Raw genomic sequence first — 27,132 nt, 5'->3', positions numbered from 1 at the left:
CTGAAAGCATCTGGCAGGAGTGTAGAGGCAAACCTGTGCATAGGCGCTAACACACACACACATACACACACACACACACATATGTGGATTGGAACAGGTGATGAATATCATTGAAAGTGCATTTCCTTTTTTCCTCTTTTGCTGTCTTTGCTTTCATTCGCAGAAAGACGAGGAATATACGTCTCTCTCTGACTGTGACTGGTGTCCAAATGTTAAGTGTTTTTTATTTTGGGTCTGTGCGTACATGTGACCGTGTGTGCAGGCACGAATGCTCGGTGAGCCGTGGAACCAGAGGGCGTAGCAGATGTTTGCTTTGCTTCGTCTGCACTAAGTCTTGCAACTCTCCTCCGCAAGAAACCCAAATAATGTTTTCCACGTGGAGCAGCTGAATATGTTTCACGCTTCTAGTGGTCGACATGCGATACAGGGTGATACGCTTCATTGTCAAGGACGTCCAACTTCAGTCATACCTGTAATGAAATATGGGCGGAGGGACGGAGTTTCGCTCCTGGCAGCTCCACGTACGCGTCCCGACCCAGGAAGTGCACTGTAGCCATCTTGTCGCATTTGTTGCCGTAGAAACCGGGGAGGCAGCGGCAGACGGGTTCCCCGCCAACCACCAAACACTGCGCGCCGTTCTGACAGTCCGACTGGTCACAGGGGCTCGTCTGCAGCAGGATCATTGGTGGGGGGTTCTCGCAGAAGAGCCCGCTGAGGAAGATGAGCAGAAGACTTCATCACAGAGCTTTGAGAGAGCAATTTGTATTATATCTTATATAGTGGCTGTGTTATCTGGTTATAACTTGTTCAGGATGTAACATTTGGTTTCACACATTGGTAAAGTTGGAACCGTAATATTCCTGAAACTGACACTGATGATTTAATATAAATCTTACAGCAAAACTCTCTTTTCCTTCTCCTTTATACCTGTGACTTTGTTCCACTCCTTTTCTCTTTCTGACCCTGGTGATGAATTTGTCTCACTCTGTCCCTCAACAATGTCCTGTGCCAACAGCCTTTGCTATAATTAACCACATGGAGATGCATCTGCTACACACACACACATCCACACAGTAGGTCCAGACAGTCAAGTCTGATAATGAAGTACCATCTGCATCTCCTCCCAGTCTGGCCCTGTGTATGAGTGTGTCCATGTGTGCTTGTGTTCAAGCTATTTGCTGTGTGTGTGTGTGTGTGAGTGTGTGCCTCTCTCACCTGAAACCCTCTTTACACACGCAGGTATAACCATTAACGGCGTCCACACACTGCGCTCCGTGTTGACACTTATTCTCCAGACAGTCGTTATAGTCCTGCTCACACTGCTGGCCCACGTATCCTGGTAAACACTCGCACCTTGAATGACATGCAAGCAAAAATGGGATTAGCATGAGTGTGTGTCATCTTTGCTTAGCTGCACAGTGAGGCGAGGTTTTATACAACTCATGTCAGAAACATGTGTTGGCTGTTAAAGTGTTCTTGAGCACAAAACTCTGGTCTGCTTGATTATCTGGCAAATAGGTCCAGACGATCAGGATTCTGCTTGGATTGAGACTAGATGTTGTCGTTTCATTCGTACACCATTAAAGACAGTTTCCTTCTTGCTGTGTGGACAAGGTTCGTCCATTTTTAAATACAGCAAGTCACAATTCTTGATTCAAATGTTCTTTATTAATAGGAAAGAGGAAAGATCACAACGTGAGGCATGGATCTGTACACCTTGCATTAACAGACGTTTATGTTAAAATGCTTAAACCGTCTTTGAAGGTAAATCTTAGTGTAAGAGTGCGGCCTCTAGTGGGCAGACTCAGAAAAACAACGTTTCCTACCCTGACCTTGTGAGGAGTTGCTGCTTACCTGTAACTGCGGCCAAACGCAACGCACTTTGAGTCATGTTGGCAGGGGTCGAAACCATGGAGACAAGGGTCAATTACCTCCTCACACAGATCACCTGTAGACAAATCGAGAAAAGAGCGTTTCATATCTTTAGGAACTAAAAATGCTTCCATATATGACATTGAATCAACAGGTGGTAACATCCAAGATACATTTCTATGAAAGAAGGAAGTAGAAACATGGGGGCAAATGTGGAGAGGACTCTGTCAGAGGCCTCAGATAATCTGAGAGTCCCACACCACTTACTGGGAACGACGTAATCGGGTTTTTCTCAGAGCTGATGGAGAAAGGGGTTAATACGCTGCGTAACACTATGTGCTGTGCAGAACGCATGCATGCACGCACACACAGACACACAGGAGGGTGAGGGAGGTTAACAGTGTCTGTAAAAGCAGTAGCTGGAAGTGGTCATATAGGGGAAGAGGGGATTGAGAAGGTCAAACGCAATTCCATCTGTCGGCTCCTGCTTTCATCTAACCCGCTTCCTCACTCCCACTTTGTCTCTCTCTACGTCTGTCTTTTCTGACAGACAGACGCCGTCCAAAACTGCTGTATACTCTGCTGGAAATTGCACCTTTTAGAAGACCTGCAGCCTGCAGAACAAATGACGACCTCGCGATTGCACAAACGGCGATTTCACACGTCGTACGCAGGTGATATGAGGTGTCAACGTTTATTTATGGTTCTAGAATTAATAATGATACCTTTGCTGTAATTATAATCAACAATCAACATCACAGCGGATATTATTAACGAAAAGACTGAACATAATAGAAAGGACTTAGCCACTGGGTTTGTACAGTGGACTTCCATCGTAAACAGTGGACGTATTACGATACTACTATATTAACATTAACAAGGTAGAAGTGTGGCTGAAAAGGATGTATTATTGTCACACTATCAAACATTTGGTGAACTAGACATTTACCACAGCGGCGGTGCGTTAGTTATGAGTATAAACCTGAATCTGAACTATATAAAGACGATTACAAAATCAGCCTACTTTCACCTTAAAGACCTTAAAGACATAGCCAAGAGGCATTAAGAGGTTTTACGCCAAAGTGAGACCTAGAAAAGCCTGTGGATGCATTCATCTTCAGCAGGCTGGACTACTGTAAGGGTTTACAGAAGTTCAGATCACTGCACTGGCTGACCGTGTGTGGATTTATCTTAAAATACTCTTACTACTTTATAAAGCTCTGCATGGCTTAGGACCAAACTGTATCTCTGACATGATTCTGTTGTATGAACCCTCTAGACCTCTCGGGTCGTCTGGTTCTGGTCTACTTTCTGTTCCGAGTCAGAACAAAGCAGGGTGAGGCAGCCTGGAGTCGCCCTGATTCACAACACTGGAACATCTCAGATCTACTCCAACTGTAAACTCTCTTCAAATCAGCCTGACAGCTTTTCGTCTTAGCAGTGCTTTGAATCAGACCAAATTAAATATCCTTTTTGTCCTTATTGCCTTTCAAATGTTGAAAGTAGAATGTTGTTGTGATTACGCTGTGCTATATAAATACATTTGTCTTGCCGTGTATCACTTTGGAATGAAGTGCAGAAGCTTCTTGTTCATTAGCTGATCAGAGGTGCTGAGGTCTCAAATCCTGTTTAGTTCCTCTCTGCTGCGACTATGACATGGCAGGCCGGAGAGAAAGCTGAGTGACTGGAGACACATGGTCCTCTGATTATGAGTCGGTTCAATGAGCTGAGGACAGGTTCCACGCCAAAGGAAACAGCTGTGTGTGTGTGTGTGTGTCTGTATGTGCGCACAACAGCTGTATGTGGTAAGGTGGCTGGGATGTGAAAGGCTTCTCTACGCCAAGATCTGTAATGACATGGTTGCTGTGCATGTGTGCGTGTGTGTGTGTGTGTGCGTACTGACTGGGCCCGAGTGTCAAAGTTGCCCAGCTGTGTGTGTGGTTTTTTTGTGGAGGACACTGTCACAAGAAGAAAAAGATTAACTTCTTAGTCAGCAGTTTAGTTTCTATTTACTGGACACCAGGTCTCTCTCTCTCTCTCTCTTTCTCTTTCTCTCCCTCTCTCTCTCTCTCTCTCTCTCTCTCTCCCTCCCTCCCTGTGTGATTGCTCTTTCATCCTCCTGTAGGAACAGTTTCAGGTCACTGCGGTGAAGCTGGCCATTACTAACTTACCATCCAGTAAAGTGGAAAAAATGATTTATGTGTGTGTGTGTGTGTGTGTGTGCGCATGTGTGTGTGAGAGCACATGCAACATTGGAGACATTCAGTGACCCTCCCAGCCTCTCCAGGGGCAAGGAATGAAGATTTAAGAAATATATGACATTACAAATTGATGTTGATGCTGTGTAGTTGGCTGGCTGTATGTGTGTGTGTGTGTGTGTGTGTGTGTACCTGTGTAGTTGGGTGGACAGATGCAGGTGTAGTTGTTGACTCCATCAACGCAGGTGGAGTTGTTCTCACAGTCGTTGTCTTCACAGTCATCCGGGTTTAATTCACAACGCTGGCCTTCAAAACCTGGTGGACACACGCAGCTACACACCGACACACACACCACACACACACACACACACACACACAAACACCCATTGGGTTAGCCCTCACCACACACGTTACTGCACAACTCAATGCTGAAATAAAATCAATCAGCTGCTCTGCTTCATTTCCTCGTACATTTTCTGACAGTTGGAAAAGAAAACATTTCAATCCGTGCACTGTTGACTTTTTCTCCTTTGCTCTTCTCATGCTGGAGCCTCCACATTTCTATATTTAGTGACCTATATTTAGCATCTGGAATGAAATATGTATAATGTGCCTGCTCGGGGTTTAATATCCCTTTGATGCACGTCACCTCCGTTCTTCTTTTCGGGAGCTGTTTGCATTGTTTCAGGGGAACAAACAGGTTCATCCAGGGTTTGAAAAGAGCTGAGATAAACCTTTTTTTGTTTGTTTGGCGCCGCTGCCATCGGACACCACCCGCCCAGGGGACCTCTAAAGAAATGATCTCAGCCTCTTCCATTGATCTTCCTCCCTCCTCCCCCTCTTCACGCTAATTTCACCCTCTTCCCCTTCCCCCCAGCCCTTGATCTCTCTCCTCCACCTTCCCGCCTCTTTCCTATCAGGGTCGGGGTAACTCCTTCAGATAGAGTTTGACCATATGTTGGACCAAACCTGAATGCAGCTGCACACACACACACACACCCACACACACACACACACAAACACAGCTCTTTAGTCTTCTGTTTCTCATTCTCTCGAGTTAAGTGAATTATATTGGAAAGGAGATTTTACAGCAAGGTCACCCTAACACTTTTAACAAGAGGAATGTCGTTTCACATTTGACTCTCCCGATCACTCTTGATTTTATTCCTCCTTTTTATTCCTCTCTTTATGTTTCTTTTTACTCGCCTCCAATCATTCCATCACATTCAAATGTTTTTCTCCCACCAACATTTATCTCACTCACACTCTCTCTCGCTCTCTTCCCACGGCAAATCCAGCACGATAATCATTGGTAACCCATAGCAACAGGTTACTCGTGCCCCGTCTGCCTGCCTCCTCTGTCTTTATCTCCAGTTCTCAGAAAGCCAAACTGAAGACTATATAAGATCTTTTAATGTTGATGGGAATTGAATTGCATCTGCGCCGGAGGAGAGTCGCATAATGTCTCCATCACAAAGACGGAATGAAGACGCGGGTCCCATCCATCCCAGTCCACACATCGTTCTTTTTGGCTGAATGAAAATACTAGGAGTTGCTCCCCTCAAAGTGACAAATGGGAAATGCAACACTTTGCCCGAAACAGCAGTTAGGGATAAAAAAGATAGCTGACAATGAAATGAAAGCGCTTGCAACAGCTGACAGGGTCAAAGGGCTTCGTTTCTCCAATCAAATCCCTGTCCTGACATTTAAACTATCCGCTTTGACAAATGACTCCCTGCTAAGAACCCAGGCTAATTGGACTAACTGAATATCCACAACTGATTATACTACATGTTCAAATGTCAAAGGTTTCTTGTATCCAATTCATGCACCCCCCAATCCTTTTCTAGCTCTCCCTCCTCCTTTGCTCTCTCTGTCTCCCTGTCAGAGGGCACTGGTATCTACCTGTGTTGGAATTAACATTAAGAGAAGATTTGCAAAGGGCAAAGGCACGCCTAATAGCATTACCATGCAGGACGTTAAAGGCCAGACGCATGTCGGAGCCTCTCAAAAGGGCAAAGGCCTTGTTAAGGGTTTCAGGGAGAGACAAATCTGGTTTGGATATTTACGACAAGTGTTGCTTCATGTTAGGCGGCAAAGGAGGTTTGGGAGTGCGTAGAGACGCTAATGACACTTGCAGGCCAAATCAGGGGAGCACACGCAAACGGGGATGTCTGTGTGTGTGTTTTCTCAATGTGCAAGCCAACTTCATTCTAGACTCCGAAACGTGTCCATAACAGGGAAAGCAGTGTGCGTTTTCAAGGTGGTTGGGTTCAATTACATGGCTAAGAAGCTGTTTGATCAAAAGTAAAAGGCTACTACACACAGTCTGTTTTGAATTTATCACATTTCCAACACAACTGGTGCCCATTTTTGATTGCTTCTGGTCTCTGCACTACTACCACAGTTGCAATTTGTCTCCTGCCACACGGCACAGAATAGTTTGGACCCTCTCGCCATATTTTTTCCACAGCTGGTCATGAGACAGTGGAGGGGGAAACAGCGTGGAAGAAGGCAGCAGGAGTCTGTAGCAGTTTTGAGAAATTGTATCAGCTGGGAGAGGTGGGTCGGAAAGTGTCGCTCAGCTCTCTGCTCCCTCAACAACTGAGAGGTTCTCCAGCAGTCAGACACTGTAAAGTGCAGGACGGCTCCCAAGTGCTTTCCTACTGTGGGGACTTTGTCAGGAACTTGGGTAGTATTTCAAGAACTCTTCATTTCCTTTGTATTGCAGCGAGGGAGCAGGGCCTATTAATGTTCCTGATGGTTCAGGCACAGGGACAGGAACAGCTTCCCCACAGGGCAAAACAGCAACAGCAAGGTTTCAAGACTTTTACAGACGAGAGCTTAACAAATCTGTTAACTTGTGCAATTTTGACGGCGCCTTCTTCATTTTCTCCTTTGAAGCTCTTAATCTGTTCTGCAACATTAGGATCATCATTAGGATTCTACTCCCATAATTCATTAAATCTTAAAATTGTAGAAAGTAGGTCATCAGGTTTTTTTTGCTGTGCTATGCTGTCTACATTTAATTTATGCAAAACTAACAGCGATCACCATTCATGGAACAAAGTTCAAAATGTCTCATTTTAGAAAAGAGCGAAGGTCACATAGGACAGGAGGATTTAAATAAAGTGCCCATACTGAAATAGCTACCCCTCATCACACACTCACGGGAAATAAAACACATCATAAGGTCAAAGTAAGTTGGTGCAAGTTGTTATTGTGGGTAATGCATTGTCCAGTCAAGCACCACTGTCCACTCTAATCATGTTGTCTTTATTTCAAGCGGCCAGGTGAAGGTAATTTTCCTTTTAAATAAGTGGGTGAGGTTTTAAAGGATCTCCACAAATGGATAGAAGCAGCAGGGTGGAAAGGGCAATGGGCTTTGACACAAACCCTTAATGGATTCTCAAAGGACGGCTTTGAAATAATCCCACTTTGATTCTTCCCAGTCTGGAAATGGATTTGCAAAATAAGAGCCAGTTTTATATGACATATATACGTATGTATTTATTTATGAACCATTTTACCTGAAGTGGTCTTCTTGTCCAGGCTGTATGTGGCAGGTGCCTCCATTAGAGCATGGGAAACTAATGCAGGCATTGATGGGTGTTTCACAGTTCTGACCCTGAGAGGAGAAGAGAGGAGAGAACAGAAGAGGACCAGGGAAGAAAAGACTCATCAATATTCCCATACTCTGTGTTATATTACACTACACCAATGAGGTAAAGTAGCCAAAATCCCCTTTCAACAGATCCGGGCTCAGCTTCAGTACCTAAATGTGTTCGAGACGAAAAACAAGGCTATGCAGTTATTTAAAATGAATGCCGTGCATTGTTAGACACTTTATATTCTTTTGTGTATTGGTTGTAAATAATGTTTCCATTTTGTATGTATAGTGGAAGAAAAACAGCCTGCAGCAAGATCAAGGACAAATTAATCTGCACTGTTTAACAAGCAAACAAATCACAGCAGTATCTTAACAAATCCTCAACTCTGTGTGCGAGGAGATACAATTGCTGTTTCTTTTTACAAGGACACGCGCACACACAGACAAACATTTAATCTTACGTTCCCTCTCAATCTATCTTCATTATTCTCTTCTCCATTTTCTCTCAATGTTTAACTCCTTTTCCTTCTCTTGCTTTCCTTTAGATTTGGTCCCTCAGCATTTCTCCCTTTCTTTCCGCATTGCTTTCTTTCTTCCTCTGAATCTACCTCTCTCTCTCTCTCTCTTTATCTACTTAAAAGTATCCCTCGCTCCTCTCCTCTTTTGTTCTCTGTTGCGCCTAGTTTGATTTCACTAACACGTTTTAATTAATGCTTTCCCAGTGGATACAAACAGTGAAAGGAAAACACACACACACACACACACACACACCCACACAGTCCCTGCTTCCCAGCCTGTGACCTTGGCAAGCAATGTTTTAATTAAAAGCAAAACTGAAGCTTTGTCCTGCTATTTAAGCCCAAAGGTTGTGAGGTGTCTCTGTGAATGTGTCTATGAGGTCATCGTTCACTCACACACTCAACCACACAGGCACACACAGATATCGAAATTGCCCCTCGAGAAGTAGATTTGCATGTCTTTCCTAATGCTCGGGTCCTGACAGTTATTACACCCTTTGTCTTTTGATCAATCAATAGCTCCGGTGCGGAGAGCTGCGGTCATCATTTCTCTATTGATGACCAGGTAGATACATTATGCATGCAAGCACAGGGCTAAGCCTGCTAATACCACTGGCTTATGCAGCATGGCTATCCATCTAGGATACCTTTCAAACGTGAGCCAGTCCCATGAATCAGGGAGGCAGAGCAGCATTCTTTACTGCCTCGGTGGCTGGTGGACTCTGTAATTGACCAGCTGCGTCCACCACTTCATCAACCACCAATTTTTGGAATACAGAGGAACCACCGGATAACGGTTGATTACCTGCCAGCGCAAGAATCTGGGACTGGTTCTCTGGAACACTGCACCAACGCTCTCAGGGTTAAAGGGTTTGAATAATTTCAATAACCTCTTCCAACAAAAGCACACCCTAAATTTGCTACATTTATCTTGTGAGCAAGAGTGTAAATTCTCAGTTTGCAACATAATAACTTACCCAAATTTATTTCATGTAATTTACCAGACATTATTAATCATAATGAACTATTTGAGTGATTCCAGTGCAACTTTAAAAACAAAATAACATAAAAAAAACGTTCAACTTAACCTTCTGAGACCCTGACAATTTGTATGCATTTTTAATTTCTCCTTGCTATTTGGGATTAGTGGGACCTAATTACTATTGTGATTAAAATTGTACTTCATATGAACACAAAAAGTATAAGACATTTCTTCCTGTCTGCTGTGTCCACATATGAGGACGGAGGGTCTCAGGAGGTTAAACTGGGACCATAGCAGACGACACAAACTTGTGTATGTCTCACCTTGAAACCAAAGGGACAGGAGCAGTGGTAGGAGCCCGTTGCCTCGGAAACACAGGTACCGTTGTTTTGACAGGGTGCCGCTAAGCAGGGGACGCACTTTGACATCAGACTGATATCTACTGGGCCTACGGACAACAACATAGCGAGAAAGCAAGAAGAATGAGATATGGACCAACCGTGGATGAGAATTGGAGCAGGGGAAGAAGCAGGGATGACAACAAGTACACAGAAATGAAAGAGAGGAAGATGTTAAAGACAGAGATGACATAGATGTATAAGTGCTAAAAGGCACTCCAACAGACTTGACTTAATGGATGGTGTGGTGAGTAAAGAGCTAACAGGATAAGAAAAGTAAGAGCTTAGGAGAGCAATAAGGGGGATTTGTTTCAGAGGGCAGGTCATGTACAAGGGAGAGGAAGAGGGGATCAGTCTTGAGAGAAATGATGAGTTCCCTCCACGTCTCGACAAGAGTTTGCTCTTTGCACAGTCCAAACCTACATCATATTCTCTCATCTGGAAAACTCACAAATGCACAAACTATGCCCCGGTGATATTTTTCATTTTGTGCCCATGGTCATGCTTCTTAAGATGTAATTTTGCCTGCGTGTAAAACACTCAACTCTCAATTTTCTCCTCTGCTCTGCTGAGAGTTGATGATCCCCCGGGTTGGTAATGTTAGAGCTTGGCTGCTCCTGGACTTTGTTCTATGTGAGTGAAATACCTCTGATGGAAAACTAGGAAACGTAACACACATGTGGGCTTCTGGTGATTTTCGCTCACTCGTTTCATATTTATCAAACATGAGCCATCCTCTTTGAAAGAGCAATGAAAGGCATTGAGCTTATCTATCTTCTGACTGAGTGGTTAACACAGCCACCTTACCAGCCTTCTATTCCAAATCTAAGCTATTCAACACCTAAATATCTCTGATGTGCATTCAAAATCTCTTTAAACTAAAGAGGTTTGATGATCTGGTGTTATGTGGACTGCTGTAATTTACTGATTTACAACTGGTGAGGTTCAGACTGGGGACGTGGCTCCATACGTAACAGCATGCAACAGCAACATATACGAAAACATGCAAAATGTTGACAAAGCACTGAAATGACCAGAAAAAGGAAGAAAGACTGTTGGAAAGCTTCATCGTGGCTTCAGATGGACAACTACTCGAGACCTGAGCACAGGTTTACACTTCTTTATTCACCTTTACACTGGAATCTGTTGAGTGGCGTGGTGAGAAGAAGTCTGTCCGCCATGTCAGGAGGTCCAGTGCAACGAGCAATGCCTATCAGAATTAATCAGTATCAATAGAAGGTCTAAGCCTTTATGGGAAGAAATACAATGTTTGGGTTGCAGGTATTTGGATAGAATATAGATATTGAGCTTGTCTGTTACCTGGCTCTTTGAAGCCAGCCTTCACCCACTGGGAGAGCCAGCGTAAGTCACAGTTACAGTACAGAGGGTTGGCGCCAAGAGCCCTAGACAAACACACACAGAGACAATTTCATACAAAGGAATTTTGTTATCTATGCCTGTGCGACATTCGAAAAATATTAAATAGCTAAACTGAAGAGCTGAAGGAGAGGAATTAGATGCGCTTTTCATTTTGTATATTACGTCCAGTCATCCATGGCACAGGCCGGATGTGTTTGTGTTAAAAAAACCGACATCACACAGTGGATATCTGAGTATGTGAAATATACGTTTAAATGCTATGAAAACAAGCTTGAGTCAAACTTTGTCATGCAGCCAAAATGTTTCCTAGAGCAGCTACCTGTGCTGTAATGAATCAGCGCGGTACGTCTGTACTTACAGGTGGGACAGGGCGGTGAGGTGATTGAAAGCTCCTTCTGGGATGGTTGAAAGGTCGTTGCCATGGAGAGTCCTGGACGGGAGGAAGAGAGAGTAAAAACAGAGACAGGACAAGGGCATAGAGGAATATTAAACACATGACTGACACCAGACTGACATGACGTGAATATTACTAATGTTATTTTGTTATTATTATTCATTTCTGTTTTGTTTTAAGTAAGTAAATGTCTGTTGTAATTTGGTTTATAGGCCGCACATCAGTACACCAGTGCTGACCGTTTATACCACGAACATACACACACACACAAACATAAGTCTCACATAACAGGAAAGTTCAACTGTTGAGGCCTAAAAAACGAAAACTGCAGGCAAGTTCAGCTGAAGGCTAAATTATTCAAAATTATTTGTGCTTTCCCGGTTGCAGCCACACCACCATCTCCCTCTATACCCTAAATAAATAAAATATTTATGAGAGAATAACGCAAAGTAAACAGAAAGCTTATTTCCATTGTTGTGCAATAAAGCTTGTCCTGGTCTCTGAATGGAATAAAAACTGTCTCATATGGTCAACTAGCAGAGTATGATGTGTGCGTGTGTGTGCATGTGTTTGTGTGTGTGGCTGTGGTGTGTTTCTGTCTGAGTATCTGCATTGCTGTTTTGTGCTTTTGGGTGTTTGTGTATTGATGGATATGTGTGTGCATGTGCGCATTATAAACTTTTGTCTCAAAGGGCTCGTAGAGACTGCGGAGTGTGTCCTACACGTCCTACAATTTCAGTGTGTTGCCTGCTGCATATAAGTTCACATCCCATTAGAGCTAAGGGCGGTAACAGGGGACAACCATCAAACCATCACTGTTGTAAAAGTCTTTGTGCAAAATCTTGTACGTGTTGCTGTGTGTGTGTGTTTCTATGTGTATCGTGGTCTAACAGCCCCCGTGCAAGGCTGGCCCAGAGGGGGTTGTGGGTAATGAGGAAGTGACAGTGATGGCTGCCTAGCAACCCGCTGCTATGCGGGGGCAGAGAGGGACCGGTCCCTGTGGTAACATCAAGTAAAAGGAAAGGGAGGAAGAGGAAAAAAACAAAACTTCTGCTCGGGGAAAGAAAGCAGGTGAGACATAAAGTCAATGTGAGGAGAAACAAAGCCAACTTGTGAAAATCTAACTTCCTTCCTCCAGAACAAATAACAGCAGAATACAATGTAAACACTCTGCAGTCATCGTTTTATTTTACAGCACGATAATGAAGATTATTCAATTATTCTGACGTGCCTGTAAGCGTGAAGAAAGAGAGCACCGCTTTGATACAGCATAACACACACATCACTGTTTTCTAAATTCAAATGTATAGCTTGGAGGCTGCTGTTAGGAGAGCTTATCCAGCTTATTGGGATAATAAAGCTACATTTATTGCAGATTAATAAAATATCATGACTGTTATATTATGATGGTTGGCAAGTGAACATGCTGTATTTTGAGCAGGATAATCCATCCAGACACGAGACGTTACCGCACACTAACGCACAGCTTTGCCACAACTTGTGATGGATCATCCTTCACTAAGTTATGGTAAGTTTAAAGTATTTTTGAAACAGCAAAGATAAATCCTTCACTGTGATTGTGGCAGATACAGGTTTTAGAGACCCCGTGACCATGAATGTCATATCTCATGTGTAACCCAGTCACATGACCGTCAACAGGCCAAGGATGAAGAAGATTTCAGAGATAATCATGATTAAATTGACTATAATATGTTGATATTCCAAAATTTGACAAGAAACAAACAGCCTGTATGTGTGAGTGTGTGCGGGTGTAGATGTGCGTGTGTGTAGATGTGCGTGTGGGTGCTCTGGGAATTGATGTGCCAGCAGCAAAAAGCAAAGCACATTGTGTGTGTGTGTGTGTGCGTGCGTGCGTGCGTGTGCATGTGGGTTTCTGAGACAGAGGGTGGACAACCAGATGGATGACTGAGAGAAACAGAGGCTGAAGGTCGATTCATCAAACACAACACTGGGCGGGGAGAGAGAGGGAGGGAGAGAGGGAGAGAGGGAGAGAGAGAGGGAGAGAGAGAGAGAGAGAGAGAGAGAGAGAGAGAGAGAGAGAGAGAGAGAGAGAGGGAGAGAGAGAGAGAAGGAGAAGAGAGGGAGAGACAGACAGATAGGGGGGTGATACGAGGAGAGTTTGGCTAAAGCATGCAGATACAGAGCGAGACTTAAAGAGGAGATGAGAGATTGTCATTTTTATCTCTTTTAGTACCTTGGAACAACAAATGATAGGGTGGCTGTGACTCATCACGTGACTAGGTCTTAACATCGTTCTATGCTTGACATCAGGGGAGTGATTATACTTTGATTTAGCTGAGTGATATAAGTAGCAGTGGGGAGTGCTGAATATGGAATCCACTGCGACATGTTGCGATGAAGCTTGTTACTCACAGGAGGCGTAGTGACTTGAGCCCGTCGAAGGCGTGGACCGGGATACAGCGGATCTGGTTGTAACTCAGAATGCTGTAAGAGAGAGAACATGAGCATAGAGAGTGAGAGAGAAGAGATGAAAACACACATACTGACTCAGGATGCTGCAAAGCGGATTTTCAGAATATCGTCGTTTACAAATACAACCTCTTACACTTCTTGTGAAATTGCATTTTGTATTGTTTGCAATACATGAATGAATGTAGAGCAGCGGTGCTCAAAATGCTCTACAAACCTCTGAGCAGACCAAAACATCTAAGTGCTGAAAATACAGTCAATTTAAGAAAAATCACAGAAAAACCTCTTTGACCGAACCCATCGGGTCATGTTGGGCTGGATGCAGAAATAATTGCTAAGATACACATCGGGCTCGGGCCGAGTTCAAAATTTCACATCTGGGTTCGGCTCAGCTGGCTAGGTCGACGCTCTGCAGCTCCCTGCCAGCAGCGGTGACAGTGTGGTATAAGCGGTGAAGTGTAATATTACCACACTCCAGTAGGGGCGTGGTGTTATAGATGGATTTAGTCCATCTGAGTGGGTTTTTGTTGTCTTCATCCTTGGAGTTAGAAGTTTTATCAGACTCGAGCACCAATGTAGACTTGTAGTCCATAGTGTGTGAGCAGGATGAGATGGGCTCCTTTTATATATTTTACTCTCTTATTTATTGAAATTAAAGGCAAGAACATTTCTATTGTTTGGATTTTATGCAGAAGATTCTCTGAGAACAGGTGAAGAAGAGGCGACAGTGAGGAAAAGAAGAGGGAAAACATGAGGGGTGATCCAGCAGATGAAGGTTTGGTTATGGAGCAATTTAGGACCAAACCTGTAGCCACTACAGATTAAACCAGGGGAGGAGAACAATGGGGCCTCGTTTGAAATCAAGTAGAAAATGAGGTTGATGAAAAATGGAAAAAAAAGGCAGAGGCAAAGTTGAGGTATTTAGAATGTTTGTACTCCGACACCACAACTTAATTTGAACTCTTTTGAAACTTTCTTTGGAAACAAAAAGTTTAACAAAGTGAAGGATATGGTCAAACCCCAGAGTAAAGTCAGACTGAGCTGCAGCCATATCACTATTTCACCTGATGCAGCCCAATAATGAGCCTAGAATGGAAAGACAACTGTTTTTCTGTGTGATATTCATCTTTAAGACACAACCATCCAAGGTGTTCCAAGCCCGCCTGGATTGATAATCATGGACCTATGGAGACGTTGAAGCTGGCAAGTTTGGACAGTTTGACTCACAGACCAGCTGGGATAATCTGATTTGGGAATATTAGGTGAAACACTGTCCTGCACCTCTCCCACTGCTGGCAAAGTGCCCTTGAGCAGGGATTTGTACCCACAAAGCGTTCCGTTGAAGCTGATCAGTGGCTACAGAAGAAGGCTGCGGTCGCACTGGGCAATTCCGTGGCATGATTGAGTGTAAGTGTGTGAAATATGAAACAGGGCGTTGCTGGAAAAGTCTGCTCAGCTTTCCCTTGATACTGAAAATCTGAAGAATGGACGACTGAGGAAGAGGCACAAAACCAGAACGAATGAGAGGCGAGAACACGACGGGTACGAAGAAGGGCACAAGGAAGAGGAGGAAGGAAAATATGAAGAAAGAGGGCGAGCAGGAGAGAGGCTAAGGCAATTAATCAAAGTGAAGAGAGGGGCGCGTGAGAAGGTGCGTGTGTTGCTATGGTAACTTACAGCGTCGCTAGTTGAGTCATGTTGTTGAAGGTGAATGCGGCCAACGTGCTGATGCTGTTGTTGCTCAGATCCCTTTAAGAACACACGCACACACAGAGACACAATATCAACACGTACATTTCTATACGGGCTCCACCGTGACTGATCACATGTGAATGTTGCGTAATGGAGACGCGAGGGATACATACACTAGAGTCAGATGCTTCAGGGCCGACAGCTCTTTGGGGACAGAGGTCAGCATATTTCCCTCCAGGTAGCTGTGTGAAGAGATGCATAGTTATGAAATAAAGCATCATAGTGGAGCTTTAGTGATCCCACCATTAGACGCACTGGATTAGGACTAAGATAAGCAATGTAGATAAACACACACACACACACACACATCCACCTGTCTACCTCTGCCTCTCTTTCCCTTCCTCTCTCTATCTCAGGTCATAAGTAGGTCATGTGGACAGTATGATGGAGTGTCTTCTTCAGCCTGATCAATACATAATCACTGCTATTGATCCAAGAGTGCAGGCCTATTTCACAGCTAGAGGGGTTTGTGCCTGTGTGTGTGTGTGAGAGAGACAGAAATAGAGTTTGCCTTCCTCAAGAGATTTAGTAAGGAAAGTCCTAATTTCCTTATCTTGATTAACATTTGGGAGCTTTTGTTTCATTTCAAGGAAATTATGTTATTCCTTTATTGTGCTCTGAGGATTCTAAATGCCTCAAAACAGTGACAAAATGTAAAAGAATAGCACCCGTAATATAAAAGAAACTATTTCAACATTAACTGGGAATTAGAGCCAGTCTGTTGCTTATGCTTTATTCTCCTGTGAAATATGAGGCAGTCAGATTATTATACTTTGCAAAGCTTTGAAAAGATTTCATCACTCTGGATGTGTGTGTGTGTGTGTGAGAGAGAGAGAGAGGCACAGAGAGAGAAGACAAGAGCGTTTATTCACTAAATGGTTTGTCAGGTCCTGGAGCAGCAGAGGGCAAACTGCTGCATTGATATTACACTGCAGCAAATTGCGTGTGCGCGCGTCCATGCACGCATGACTCACAGCTCAGTGGTGTCCTTGGGAATGCCCTTGGGCAGAGAGTGCAGCCCTCGGTTGCTGCATCGCACCACGCTGTCTGAGCAGGTGCAGACATCGGGACAACCAGATGTGGGAAGACAGCCATTATCCTCGACACCTGGAGAGAGGGTGGGGTAAAGAGCCACGGGGCAGAGGGGAGGAAGGAGTGACAGAGAGAGAGAGAGTGAGTGAGAGAGAGAGAGAGAGAGAGAGAGAGAGAGAGAGAGAGAGAGAGAGAGAGAGAGAGAGAGAGAGAGAGAGAGAGAGGGGGGATAGATAGGGTTGGATAGAGATAAAGACCAAACTGTAAGTGCAGCACTGTGGTCAATTCCACTCAACACCACGCTCAGCACTTTTAAGGAGAACTTTATAATGCATATCAAATGACCAGAGGGTGTTAAAATCATCTTCAGTGATGTGTTTCAACATCTGGCACAGGACCCAAAGGGAGGTTACGGTGAGATTAAAACTCCTCAGATGATTCGAGAGAAACACTGAACAGATGCAGACAGGATGACCTGCAACAACTTTGAAGGCAAAAGCAAAATGAGTCTGCATACTATCTTTAATCATCTTGCTAAATTGAGATGTAAACATCCTCCTGATATCAATTTGAAATAGTTTCCATGGCTGTTTCCAGTGTTCTGTAAACCAGATTAACCTGGTTTATATTAACATTCTTGAACAGGTCATATTTATGCAGACATCTGATTTATACTGCCAATGTTCTGTATCCAAATAGTTATTGTTTCTCAAGAACATGCTGTTGGAACGCAAGAAAAACATTTCAAAGAGTGTTTACAACTCAAAACATCCTGCTGCACTCGTGTTTTATCAGATGAAAGTGTCAGAACAGAACGGATTCAGGTTCACTCAGCAGTAGTACTTCAAGATACACCTACACTATTTCCACTCATAAAACGGCATCAGTTTACCACTTAGCGGCTTGAAGGGTGCACGCACACACACACGCGCACACACACACACACACGGCATGGACAACAAACATTTGAGTGATTGTAATCATTCTAACACAGAAATGAAGGATCAGAGACCTGCTGTTCTTGGCTTAAAGCTTCAAAACTTCCATGACTGACAGACCGAAACACACACTTGGACACACACACTTGGACACACCAACACACACAAACAGAGCTTTAATCTGGCACTATGTGAATAGTTGAACTGTGAATTGTGGACCAAACAAGCACAGACTTAAACTATAATGAAGCATTATGAAGACAGGATAATAAGCAAATCATAACACAACAGCATCACTCGTGTGTGCGTGTGTGTGTGTGTGTGTGCGCGTGTGTGTGTGTGTGTGTGTGTGTGTGTGTGTGTGTGTGTGTGTGTGTGTGTGTGTGTGCATTTGAAGACAGATATACAGTAGAGGGAAAGAGAAATAGCAAGTTTGTTCTCATACGTGTATTCATACTTCTCTATGCAGTTGTGCATATGCTTGCACATACTGATGAAACATTGAATGTGTGGGTGTACGCAAACACAAACAAGTGTCCTGTTTGTGTGTGAGTGAAGCTATCATCCTTACCCTATGGCCACTTTCTCATTCACTTTGTAGTTTTACTAATTGTGTTATCACCTACATTTATTTTAAATGGGTGCTTACGCGCCCATATGTTGGGTGTTTGTGTGTGTGTGTCTGATCTGCTGTATGTGTGTAACTCGCTAGTGCGGCTAGTCTATGGAGACAAGTAGCCGTGGGTCGATTCACTCCACAGTTGGCTGATAGAACTAACATCTAAATGTGCACTAAATATCTTCTCACAAATTCAATTAACTTTACTTTCCCCCTGCTGCCCCCGGACAACTTAACAGCCATTTTACTCGGCTATAAATAGGCCCGACATGGAGACCGTTGTTGTATGTGCGCATGTTGCTGTTTCCATTCTTTTGACAGCCAATCAGTTTTACTCCTTCAAAGGGAGAATGTTTTACAGTCACCAAGAGGTTTGACATTCCCTGCTGAGTACTTTATTTGTGTGACTGTCAGCAGGATATATCAAAGAGAAGAAGGGAAGAAGTGATAATGTTTTGGTGGCGATCCAGAGCCTTCTTTTCTACATTGATGTAAGTGTGTTTTAACCTCAGTTATGAAACAAACGGCGATAAAGACAGTGCATGATAATAGGCTCTCTAAAGAATTCTTAATAGTCGATGGGTGTTTGCAGAATCCCTTCTCGTTCATGGTCAGTGTTGGTGGTGTTGACTTCTACTCAGGGTTAATGTCCTCATAAGAAGAGTAGTTTGTGTGAGCTTGTGTTTGAAGGGAGATTTGTGTATGTGTGTGTATGTGTGTGTTTGTGTGTGTGTGTGTGTGTGTGTGTTTGCATGCAAGCGTGAGTATTAAGATCTGATACCGGCCTCGAGTTTCCTCACTTGAGCCGGCCCAACTATAACCACTTTCCAAACTCATTTTCAGTAAATGGTTGCAGCACAGCTACAGGAAATTAGAAAAGTGTAATGAATTCGAAGGAAATCTGGAGGGAGAGAGAGAAAGGTAGGATGAGAGCGAGAGAGAAGGAAAGAAAGAACCCAGACCACACTTTAACCCTGGCAGCTGGGTAGATGAAGGATTTTTCAGACTCAATTAACACTTTGTTTGACTTTAGCAAGGACGCAAAGACACAAACCAGGACCAGAGTGACGCCCACTTCAGTCCAGTTGAACCCTGATAAAGATTCTCATACCAACTGAGACCTAACACAGCAACAACAGTCATATTTGTAAGACACGCAGGACGAAGATGATTAAAATAAATCTCTCACCGTCACACGTGAAGTCCGGGGCGGCCACGTCCTGGATGGGAATCTCCTTCAGGAAGGCCGGTTTCTGACAGCGAGGGTTTCCACTGACCACACGCGTCTTCTTCAGCCACTGACCCAACCAGGCCAAGTGGCAATCACACACATATGGGTTGGACAGGAGGTTACTGTGGACAGAGAGCAAGAGACAGAGGTATAAAGAGAGACACAATGGAAGAAAGGCAAGAAACAGAATAGCTTTGAGATCGGGGTAACTTTTGAAATTATGAATTGTGTAAGAGTTTGATTTCCTAATCTTTGTAGTCTTTTGTAATCCAACATTATTAAGGATATTTTGTTACTCTGGCCACTCGCAAACATGGATAACGTGAGCAGAGTTGAGCAGTTTAACGATTAGTGAGATTAGAAAGCCACATGTATCTCTCTAATGATAATGTGCTTCCAAATTGCGTCTGGGGATGTGCAGGTGGCACATTGCGTTTCACTACCTCTAATAAACCTGAATGTTGCTGTTTGAGCTACAATAAAGTGGTGTGCTGCTACAGATAGGTACAACTTATTTCCTCATTTCCTTGTAATGAACTGACGCGCATGGCGACAGACTTCAGCTAAATCCCTTCCTTCCTTTTCAGCCAGTTAATCTTTTAATTAGGTGGACAAACTCTACGGGGAAACAACAATGCGTCAAAACCGATAGAGACAGAGAGATGCAAACAGCGGGACGAAAAAAAGGGAAAGGAAAGATAAATACAAACAAATCGATGAAAAGGTCCAGTGCAAAGCAGAGGACAAAGAAATGCTACAAGGTGACAGCAACAATGGGGGAATGATACCCACCACTTTGGGTTCCAGCTTCAACCCAAAGAGGTAGAAACTGGAACCACACTGGGACACAAAGAGGGGACAGAAGGGGGACGGAGGAAGTGAAAGAAACAGAGTGAGGGTTAAGAGGATGTGAGGACGGGGGGAAGACTTCTTTTGGCACGACAAGCCATGTCTGTATTTGCAGCTCTCAAGGTTAGAAAAGATAATTAAAAATCCACTTCTAATGTTTTATTGAGCTGATAAAATCTATTATTTACAGCCTACACTCCTGGGTGGTCAGAGAATTGAAGAAAACACATATGCACACAAAGACACACACACACACACACACACACACACACACACACACACACACACACACACACACACACTCTTGCCTCCCACCCTCGAAGCCCAAACAATGTTTTATAGCAAGTTAATACTTTTCATAACTTATCATGCCAGTTGTTTCCGACTGTGCACCATCTATACACATGTATGGCATACAAGATAACTGTGTATATGCTTGTTTCAGCAGGTGATGCCTCGGTGAAGATAAAAACAAACTTGTAGGCTTATGTGTGTATGTGTGTGTGTGTCTATGTGTGTGTGTGTGCAGATGCTAAAATATATTTAGCTTTGATAACAAATGTCCTGGGATGCAGACCAATCTAGTCGATAATGATGGAGAGCATCTGTGAGGCGAACACTGCCCAGAATGCAATATGTGTGTGTGTGTGTGTGTGTGTGTGTGTGTGTGTGTGTGTGTGTGTGTGTGAGTGAGTGTGTGTGCACGTGTGTGTGTGTGTATTCGATGGTTAGATAACTCCCACGGCGAGGCTGGAGGGAGAGACTTGGACAGATCAGAAGACAAGAAAAAGAGATAGGAGAGAGAGAAAAGGGGAGAGCGAGGCAGATGGAGATGACTCACATGGTGGAGAGGGAGTGCAGGGTGGAGAAGGCTCCCGGGGCGATGCTGGAGATCCTGTTGTCGTACAGCGAGAGCAGACGCACTGAGCTCAGGCCTGTAAATGTACCGTTGTCGATGCAGGTGATCTGGTTGCTCCGTAGCATGCTGGACACACACACACACACACACACACACACACACACACACACACACACACACACACACACACACAGTGAGTCTCACCTTTAGGAAACTATTGATGAAAAAGAAGTTTTTGAATCACATCTTAAATTGGATTTTATTTTAACGCTTAATTACCGGGACAATAAATCAAGATTTAATTACAGAATCTGTTCATTTTGTACCTCTCATGATAAATAAAAAAAGGGCTAATAAAAAAACATTGATTGCATCTTTTGCCACTAGAATAATTGGAAACAGAAAATACCCACTGTGTAATATTTTTGGCGTATTAAGAGAGATAAATTGGAACGTAAGAGCAGGATGCGTAATGACCTAAACAAAAGCCGGGAAAGAAAGCAAAGGAGTAATTTCAAAATGATCCCCCACAGGACACCAGCAACAGAGTCTGTAATATGACATTAGCCTTTAACATGCAGCCATGTGGGAGCGGGATAACTCAGTTAGTTAGCTTTACTAATCTGTGGGACACACTAACCCAGTTATCCGGGCTATTACTGGAGCAAGGAGCCTCTTAACCCAATAGAGACACAGACACGATATGGCATTAGAGAGTCATTAGCCAGCATATATATATACGTGATAGCATTAGATAGTCATTACTGCGCGCACACAGGCAACATTAGCTCGTGGCTCCTGTCCTGTAACCCAAAAATGGAGGCTGGCCTGTTTTTGTTGGGCACTCAAATTAGCTGAATAACAATTTGAGGTTTTGAGTCTTTGTATAGCAAGTTAATGTTTTGTTTCAGCCGGTGGAGGAAGAGTTCTTAAAGTCGTTAGCTAGCAGCACATGCCTGCTAGAAGCTGCGCCCCAATTCCAAACAAACAAATACACAGAACCGGTTAGCTAATTATGTCTGGCTCTGACATATTGTATCTTTCGAAAAAAAAATGCAGAGGCGAGAATGCACATTAGGTCATTTCTACATCTCATCTTTACTGACATTGGACTTTTCCTTGTTCACCCGCCAATTTCTGTAATAAGAAACAGTATGCTCATAAAGCCGCAAACTCAAGTATCAGAAAGTTCAGAGATTACAAAAACACTCGAAAGCAGAAACAAGTGTATTCTTCTTCTTGTTTTTCTGGAATTTCTTAAAAATAAAACTGCATATGTTGATTCATCACACATTCATTGCCAAAATGCAACGTTGTTAAACTTACAGAGTTTTCAGGCCGGTAAGACCTTTAAACGTACGGCCCTGCAGGCCAGTGAGCTTGTTCCCTGTCAGCAGAAGTTCCAGAACGCCACCTGCCCCATCAAACGCACCCTCGCGGATGTCCCGCAGCTTGTTGTTGCTTAGGTTGCTGCGGAAAAAGAAGAAGCAAGGAATGGATGAACACATAAAGCTTCCTTCCCAACTTAATTGCAATAATCAATCATGTCTGTTTGATCTCTAATGTCCTCGTCTTGCGCAAAAGATATCCTGATATGAGCGGTTACACACAACAGCTATAGCACTATAACTCAAACACGCACATAAAAGTAGTCGACAAGTGGTCACAGACGGCTGAAAGTGATTAGTCTCTCCGTCATGTGTACACTGGGAGAAAAATCTAAATGAAAAGAGAGCACCAGCCACACAGACAATAACTTGAGATGATAGCCATCGCCGCTACTGTAGCTTTCATCCTTTGCTAGTTTTGTGCTTCCCCTTATCGGCTTTACAGAGGAGAGGATGTGAGGGAGGAGGGGAGGGGAGAGGAGAGGAGAGGAGAGGAGAGGAGAGGACAGGACAGGAGAGGAGAGGAGAGGAGAGGAAAGGAGAGGAGAGGAGAGGAGAGGAGAGGAGGGGGGTAAATGGAAATGAGCGCTAGCCAATCTATATTGTCACTGACACTGCTAGATGGTTAGCAATTTCCTTTCCAATAAATCAACCGGGGGTCTCTGCTCTGTCTTTCTCTATCTCACACGGACAAACACACACAAACGCGCGGCCGTGCACAAACACCCACATTTAAAGCAGGTTGTAGATAAGGACTGTAAATCAGAAACGAAAGCCTATCTTCCATTTATGTAATATTCGCTTCCTCCATTCCTCCCATCCACCCTCTCTTTCTCTCCCTCTTTCTCGGACCCTGCCATCTTCTTCCCATTCCACTTGCTTCTCAGGCTGCCCCTGTTGCTCATTTCTTCCCCATGTTCAATTCTGCATCCTCTGCATGTATTTATCTCAACTAAATCTTCCACTGTTCTTTATTTACATCTATTTACATCTGGTCTCATGTTCATGTCATTGTGGTCTCAAAAGAACAAAAATATACATGCAAAACACTTCAAACTAATCTTAATACACTCCGGGTGACATGAGATTTCAATACTTATCCTAAAATTCCATGCACCATGAGTGGTAAATGAATGAATAAACAGATGAAACTGCTCAAAAGTTTTAGAAAGTATGCATACATTTTTTTCAGGTTTGGCAGCTTCTTAAATGTCCCCGTTGCCTCCAGGACTGCAATCTCATTGTCGTTCAACCGCCTACGGAGAGAATAACAGAGGGGGGGGAATTAGATATTCATTCTTTCATGGAACAAACTGCTTGGGAAGTCAACACACACACGCACACACAAAACACAAGATGGAGAGAAAGGCTGGATGTTACGGAGAAGTGGTCATATGAAGGTTAACGGGTGTTTTGCAACTAGTGAAGAGAGGGAAAATGAGGAGAAGAGAAGAGAAGAGAAGAGAAGAGAAGAGAAGAGAAGAGAAGAGAAGAGAAGAGAAGAGAAGAGAGAAGAATGAATCTGTTCTATGAGGTCATCAATACCCATGGTGCCCTAAGCCAAGAGAAAACAGTTAGAGAGACTGGAAGCCGGGCATCTGCTTTATTGGGGTAATTTGTACTAAAAGGGTCCTGCTAAAAGGATGCTCTTAGTGCATATGTATGTGCACGGATGAGTGTGCATTTGTGTGAGAGAGGGAGATGGAGATAGATATAGAGAGAGAGTGAAACAGAGAGATTGTAATGAATGAAAATTGTCTAATTTCGTGTAGTCTCAATTTAAACTTGGAGAACACACCGTGCATTTCATTATGAAGAACAATTAACTGATTCTTATTTAGTTTTTGTAGACCTTCAGTGCATGTGTCAAGGATCTTTATGGCCTTTGGGAAGAGACAAAGAGCAAGAGAGAAAGAGAGGAAAAGAATGATAAGCTCTCATCTCAGCAACAAACTCCAGTGATTTCCCTTGATAAAGCAGGGTAGAGGCCACTTTTCACATATTCTGTGTATTTCGGTGTGTATTCACAAGTGTGTTTATGGCTCTCAAGAATCCTGCTGGTCTGATGTTTTCTCAGGGTAAAGGTGAGTGAAAGGGACGAGGCAGAAAGGGAGGAGGGCTGTCAAAAATAGTTGAAAGTTTGATGTGTTGATGTGCCCTCTAAAAACCATAAAGGACAAAGTTTTGTTTGACACAAAACACCCTGGGGACAAATGGAGAGGAAAGGAGGGAGAAGTGGAAGCTGTGAGGACACAAGGAAAGAGTGACAGAGGGATGTTGGGCTCAACAGTCTGTGGGACCGTTCTCCTTTCTATAGCTAGGCGTCTAAGTCCTACTCTAAAGGGACATACAAAGATTTCCACAGTCATATTTCCATATTTTGTAATGCTTCTATGCACTTAAAAAACAATGCAACCACACTGCCATGCACACTGGGAGACAATAGGGCATTATGCTTCTACTGTACCTCTTTAAGGTCCCCACGCCCACCTAAGCCTTACATTTTGTGGGTGGATCCAAGCTGATCTTACAAATCAACGTCAACATTTAATGGAAGTAAAGGACTTATCAAAATGAAGTTTGAAGGGAAGATCCACAGCTACTGTACAGGAATAGTATATACCGCTTTAATGTGGTTCCCAATTCTATATACATTCTACATTAGCACCAAAATAGAAACCTCCATTCTTCATCTAAATTTCAAGATGTCAGTGATTCAGCGTTTTTTGGACAAAACTTGCTCTCTGGGCACATTGCTCTGTGTTGGCTGCAAACATCGGCTTATTGAATATTCGATCAAGCCGATACTGAAATTTTGCAGGGCTTTCCGTTATTGGCGGCAGCTTTCATTCTTCCTTTCATTGTTTTGTATGAGAAAACCGCACACTCTCTGTTTCTGTATCCACTCACTGTATGTTTTAGGTTAAATCACATCACACTAATCTCATTATATTTGAAGTAGTCCTGTACAAATTCATTACAGTCTTTTGAGACAGTATTCTACCAGTTCCACAATATAAAATCTGATCTTATACTGCAACCTTTTTTAACAAACCCTAATATATTCTGAACACACAACCACATTTTTAACCTTCTTGACATTCAGATTACTTTATTGGTGTTGGATGTAATTTATTACTGCCTTTCCCTTTTTTTCAGCAGTAAAATGGAAAATCCATGGGACTGTTCAGTATTCTAGTGTGAGACCCTTCTCCAGACACGATGATGGCTCCTCTGGGACCCAGAGGGAGATGGAAACGAGTGTTGGGAGGCATTTTGGTCTCTGAGCTAAAATGAAAAGTGACGTTTGTGATGTGTGACCGCAAGAAACAAATACAGATGTGTTTAGCATGCATTGACTATGTCTGCTTGTCTATGACCTACATGCTTGCGCTTCTGATTGTTTGGACAGTGTGTGTTAACGTGCACTGGATCTCTTTCATTTACACCTAATACATAAATATAATACATAATACATTTCATTTACATATAATTTTAAGTATTATGGTCTCTATATCACTCGCTGTATTAATGTAAATTTTTATGTCTATGCATTGCTGCATTTATACAAGTTGGTGGCTGTAGTGCAGCACACAGAAACAAATATAATATACTGTTGATATTTTCACCTATAATGTGCCTATAAAATCATGATCATATAGGGAAATTTTGTTCAGCCATAAAATTAAACACATATAATTTAATGTATATCATTAAATTTGAAACACTGGGCTTGTGACATGTTAAAGGATGCATGACGCTCTACTGCCTCACGTTCAGTGTAGTCTACTGGAACCTTCAGTCTGACATTTCATTATGTTGCTGGACTTACAGGCCATTGGTTCACTGTGTGTTTGCATGTATGCGTGTATAATAAAATAACCAGTGGACTCACAGGTCAGTGGTGTGTTCAGGGATGTGTGGAGGTACACGGGTGAGCTTCAGATTGGCGCAGTCGACCACAGTGCCTTCACAGCGACATTTCTCTGGACACACCAGATCTTGGAAACAGTCCCCGCTCAGACGGCTACGATAGTCCTCCTGACCTGCAGAAGAGAGAGGGAGGGAAGGAGAGAGAGAGAGAGAGAGAGAGAGAAAGAGGGAGAATGGAGAATAAAGAGGCAGGGGGAGGTAGGGATGCGGCAAGAGGTGCAGACAAACAGAATGGGAGCACAGGAGGAAGCAGACAGAAAGGGAAGGAGAAGGACACGTAGATATATTAAGTCAACAGAAAGTAGGAGACAAAGAGAGAGGGAGAGAGGTGGAGGTGTGGAAGGGGAGACAAAGAGACAGACAAAGGGAGGAAACAGATAATTCTCAATTGATGAGGTAGAGTGAAACGTTACATTCTGTCTAATTTACATATACATACATAAATACAAACATGAGCAGATGTAAGAACATTCTATATGATGCTACAACCAACATGAAGGAGTGAGGCGTCTTGCTTTCAACAATGGTCTTTACAGCAACAGCATTTTTAACATTAACGCTTGTTGGAGTTTAATTGTATGGAAATTAAATTAAAAATTAATCATTATTTTTTCTCTCATTTGAGCTGTCAGAGGTTGTAAAATGTAATGAGGCAGGGGGCCATTTTGTAAGGCATGAAATATCTATGTGAAAATGCCTAATCGGATCGACTTCACCTAAAGTGAAGG

At 43.2% G+C, this 27,132-nt stretch overlaps 1 protein-coding gene across 2 annotated transcripts in view; it reads right to left on the bottom strand.

Moving 5' to 3' along the window:
* slit3 (slit homolog 3 (Drosophila)) overlaps positions 1-27,132 on the bottom strand; it is a 198,108-nt gene that overhangs the window by 15,502 nt on the left and 155,474 nt on the right. For both annotated transcript variants that reach the window (XM_076149098.1, XM_076149099.1), the window contains exons 15-32: positions 26,367-26,517; positions 23,653-23,727; positions 22,410-22,553; positions 21,066-21,209; positions 19,334-19,497; positions 16,530-16,662; positions 15,669-15,737; positions 15,481-15,552; positions 13,747-13,818; positions 11,317-11,388; positions 10,899-10,981; positions 10,708-10,788; positions 9,504-9,628; positions 7,601-7,698; positions 4,263-4,402; positions 1,855-1,948; positions 1,216-1,353; positions 471-711 (exon numbers count right to left, since the gene is read on the bottom strand). In XM_076149098.1, the coding sequence (XP_076005213.1) occupies positions 471-711; positions 1,216-1,353; positions 1,855-1,948; positions 4,263-4,402; positions 7,601-7,698; positions 9,504-9,628; positions 10,708-10,788; positions 10,899-10,981; positions 11,317-11,388; positions 13,747-13,818; positions 15,481-15,552; positions 15,669-15,737; positions 16,530-16,662; positions 19,334-19,497; positions 21,066-21,209; positions 22,410-22,553; positions 23,653-23,727; positions 26,367-26,517 (2,096 nt within the window). The remainder of the gene's footprint in view (positions 1-470; positions 712-1,215; positions 1,354-1,854; positions 1,949-4,262; positions 4,403-7,600; positions 7,699-9,503; positions 9,629-10,707; positions 10,789-10,898; positions 10,982-11,316; positions 11,389-13,746; positions 13,819-15,480; positions 15,553-15,668; positions 15,738-16,529; positions 16,663-19,333; positions 19,498-21,065; positions 21,210-22,409; positions 22,554-23,652; positions 23,728-26,366; positions 26,518-27,132) is intronic.

The sequence above is a fragment of the Genypterus blacodes genome, unplaced genomic scaffold, assembly GCF_046128005.1.
Source record: "Genypterus blacodes isolate CSIRO-AG114 ecotype Tasmania unplaced genomic scaffold, CSIRO-AGI_Gbla_v1 ptg000044l_1, whole genome shotgun sequence".
Taxonomy (NCBI): Eukaryota; Metazoa; Chordata; class Actinopteri; order Ophidiiformes; family Ophidiidae; genus Genypterus; species Genypterus blacodes.
This window is presented reverse-complemented; position numbering and strand designations above follow the sequence as displayed.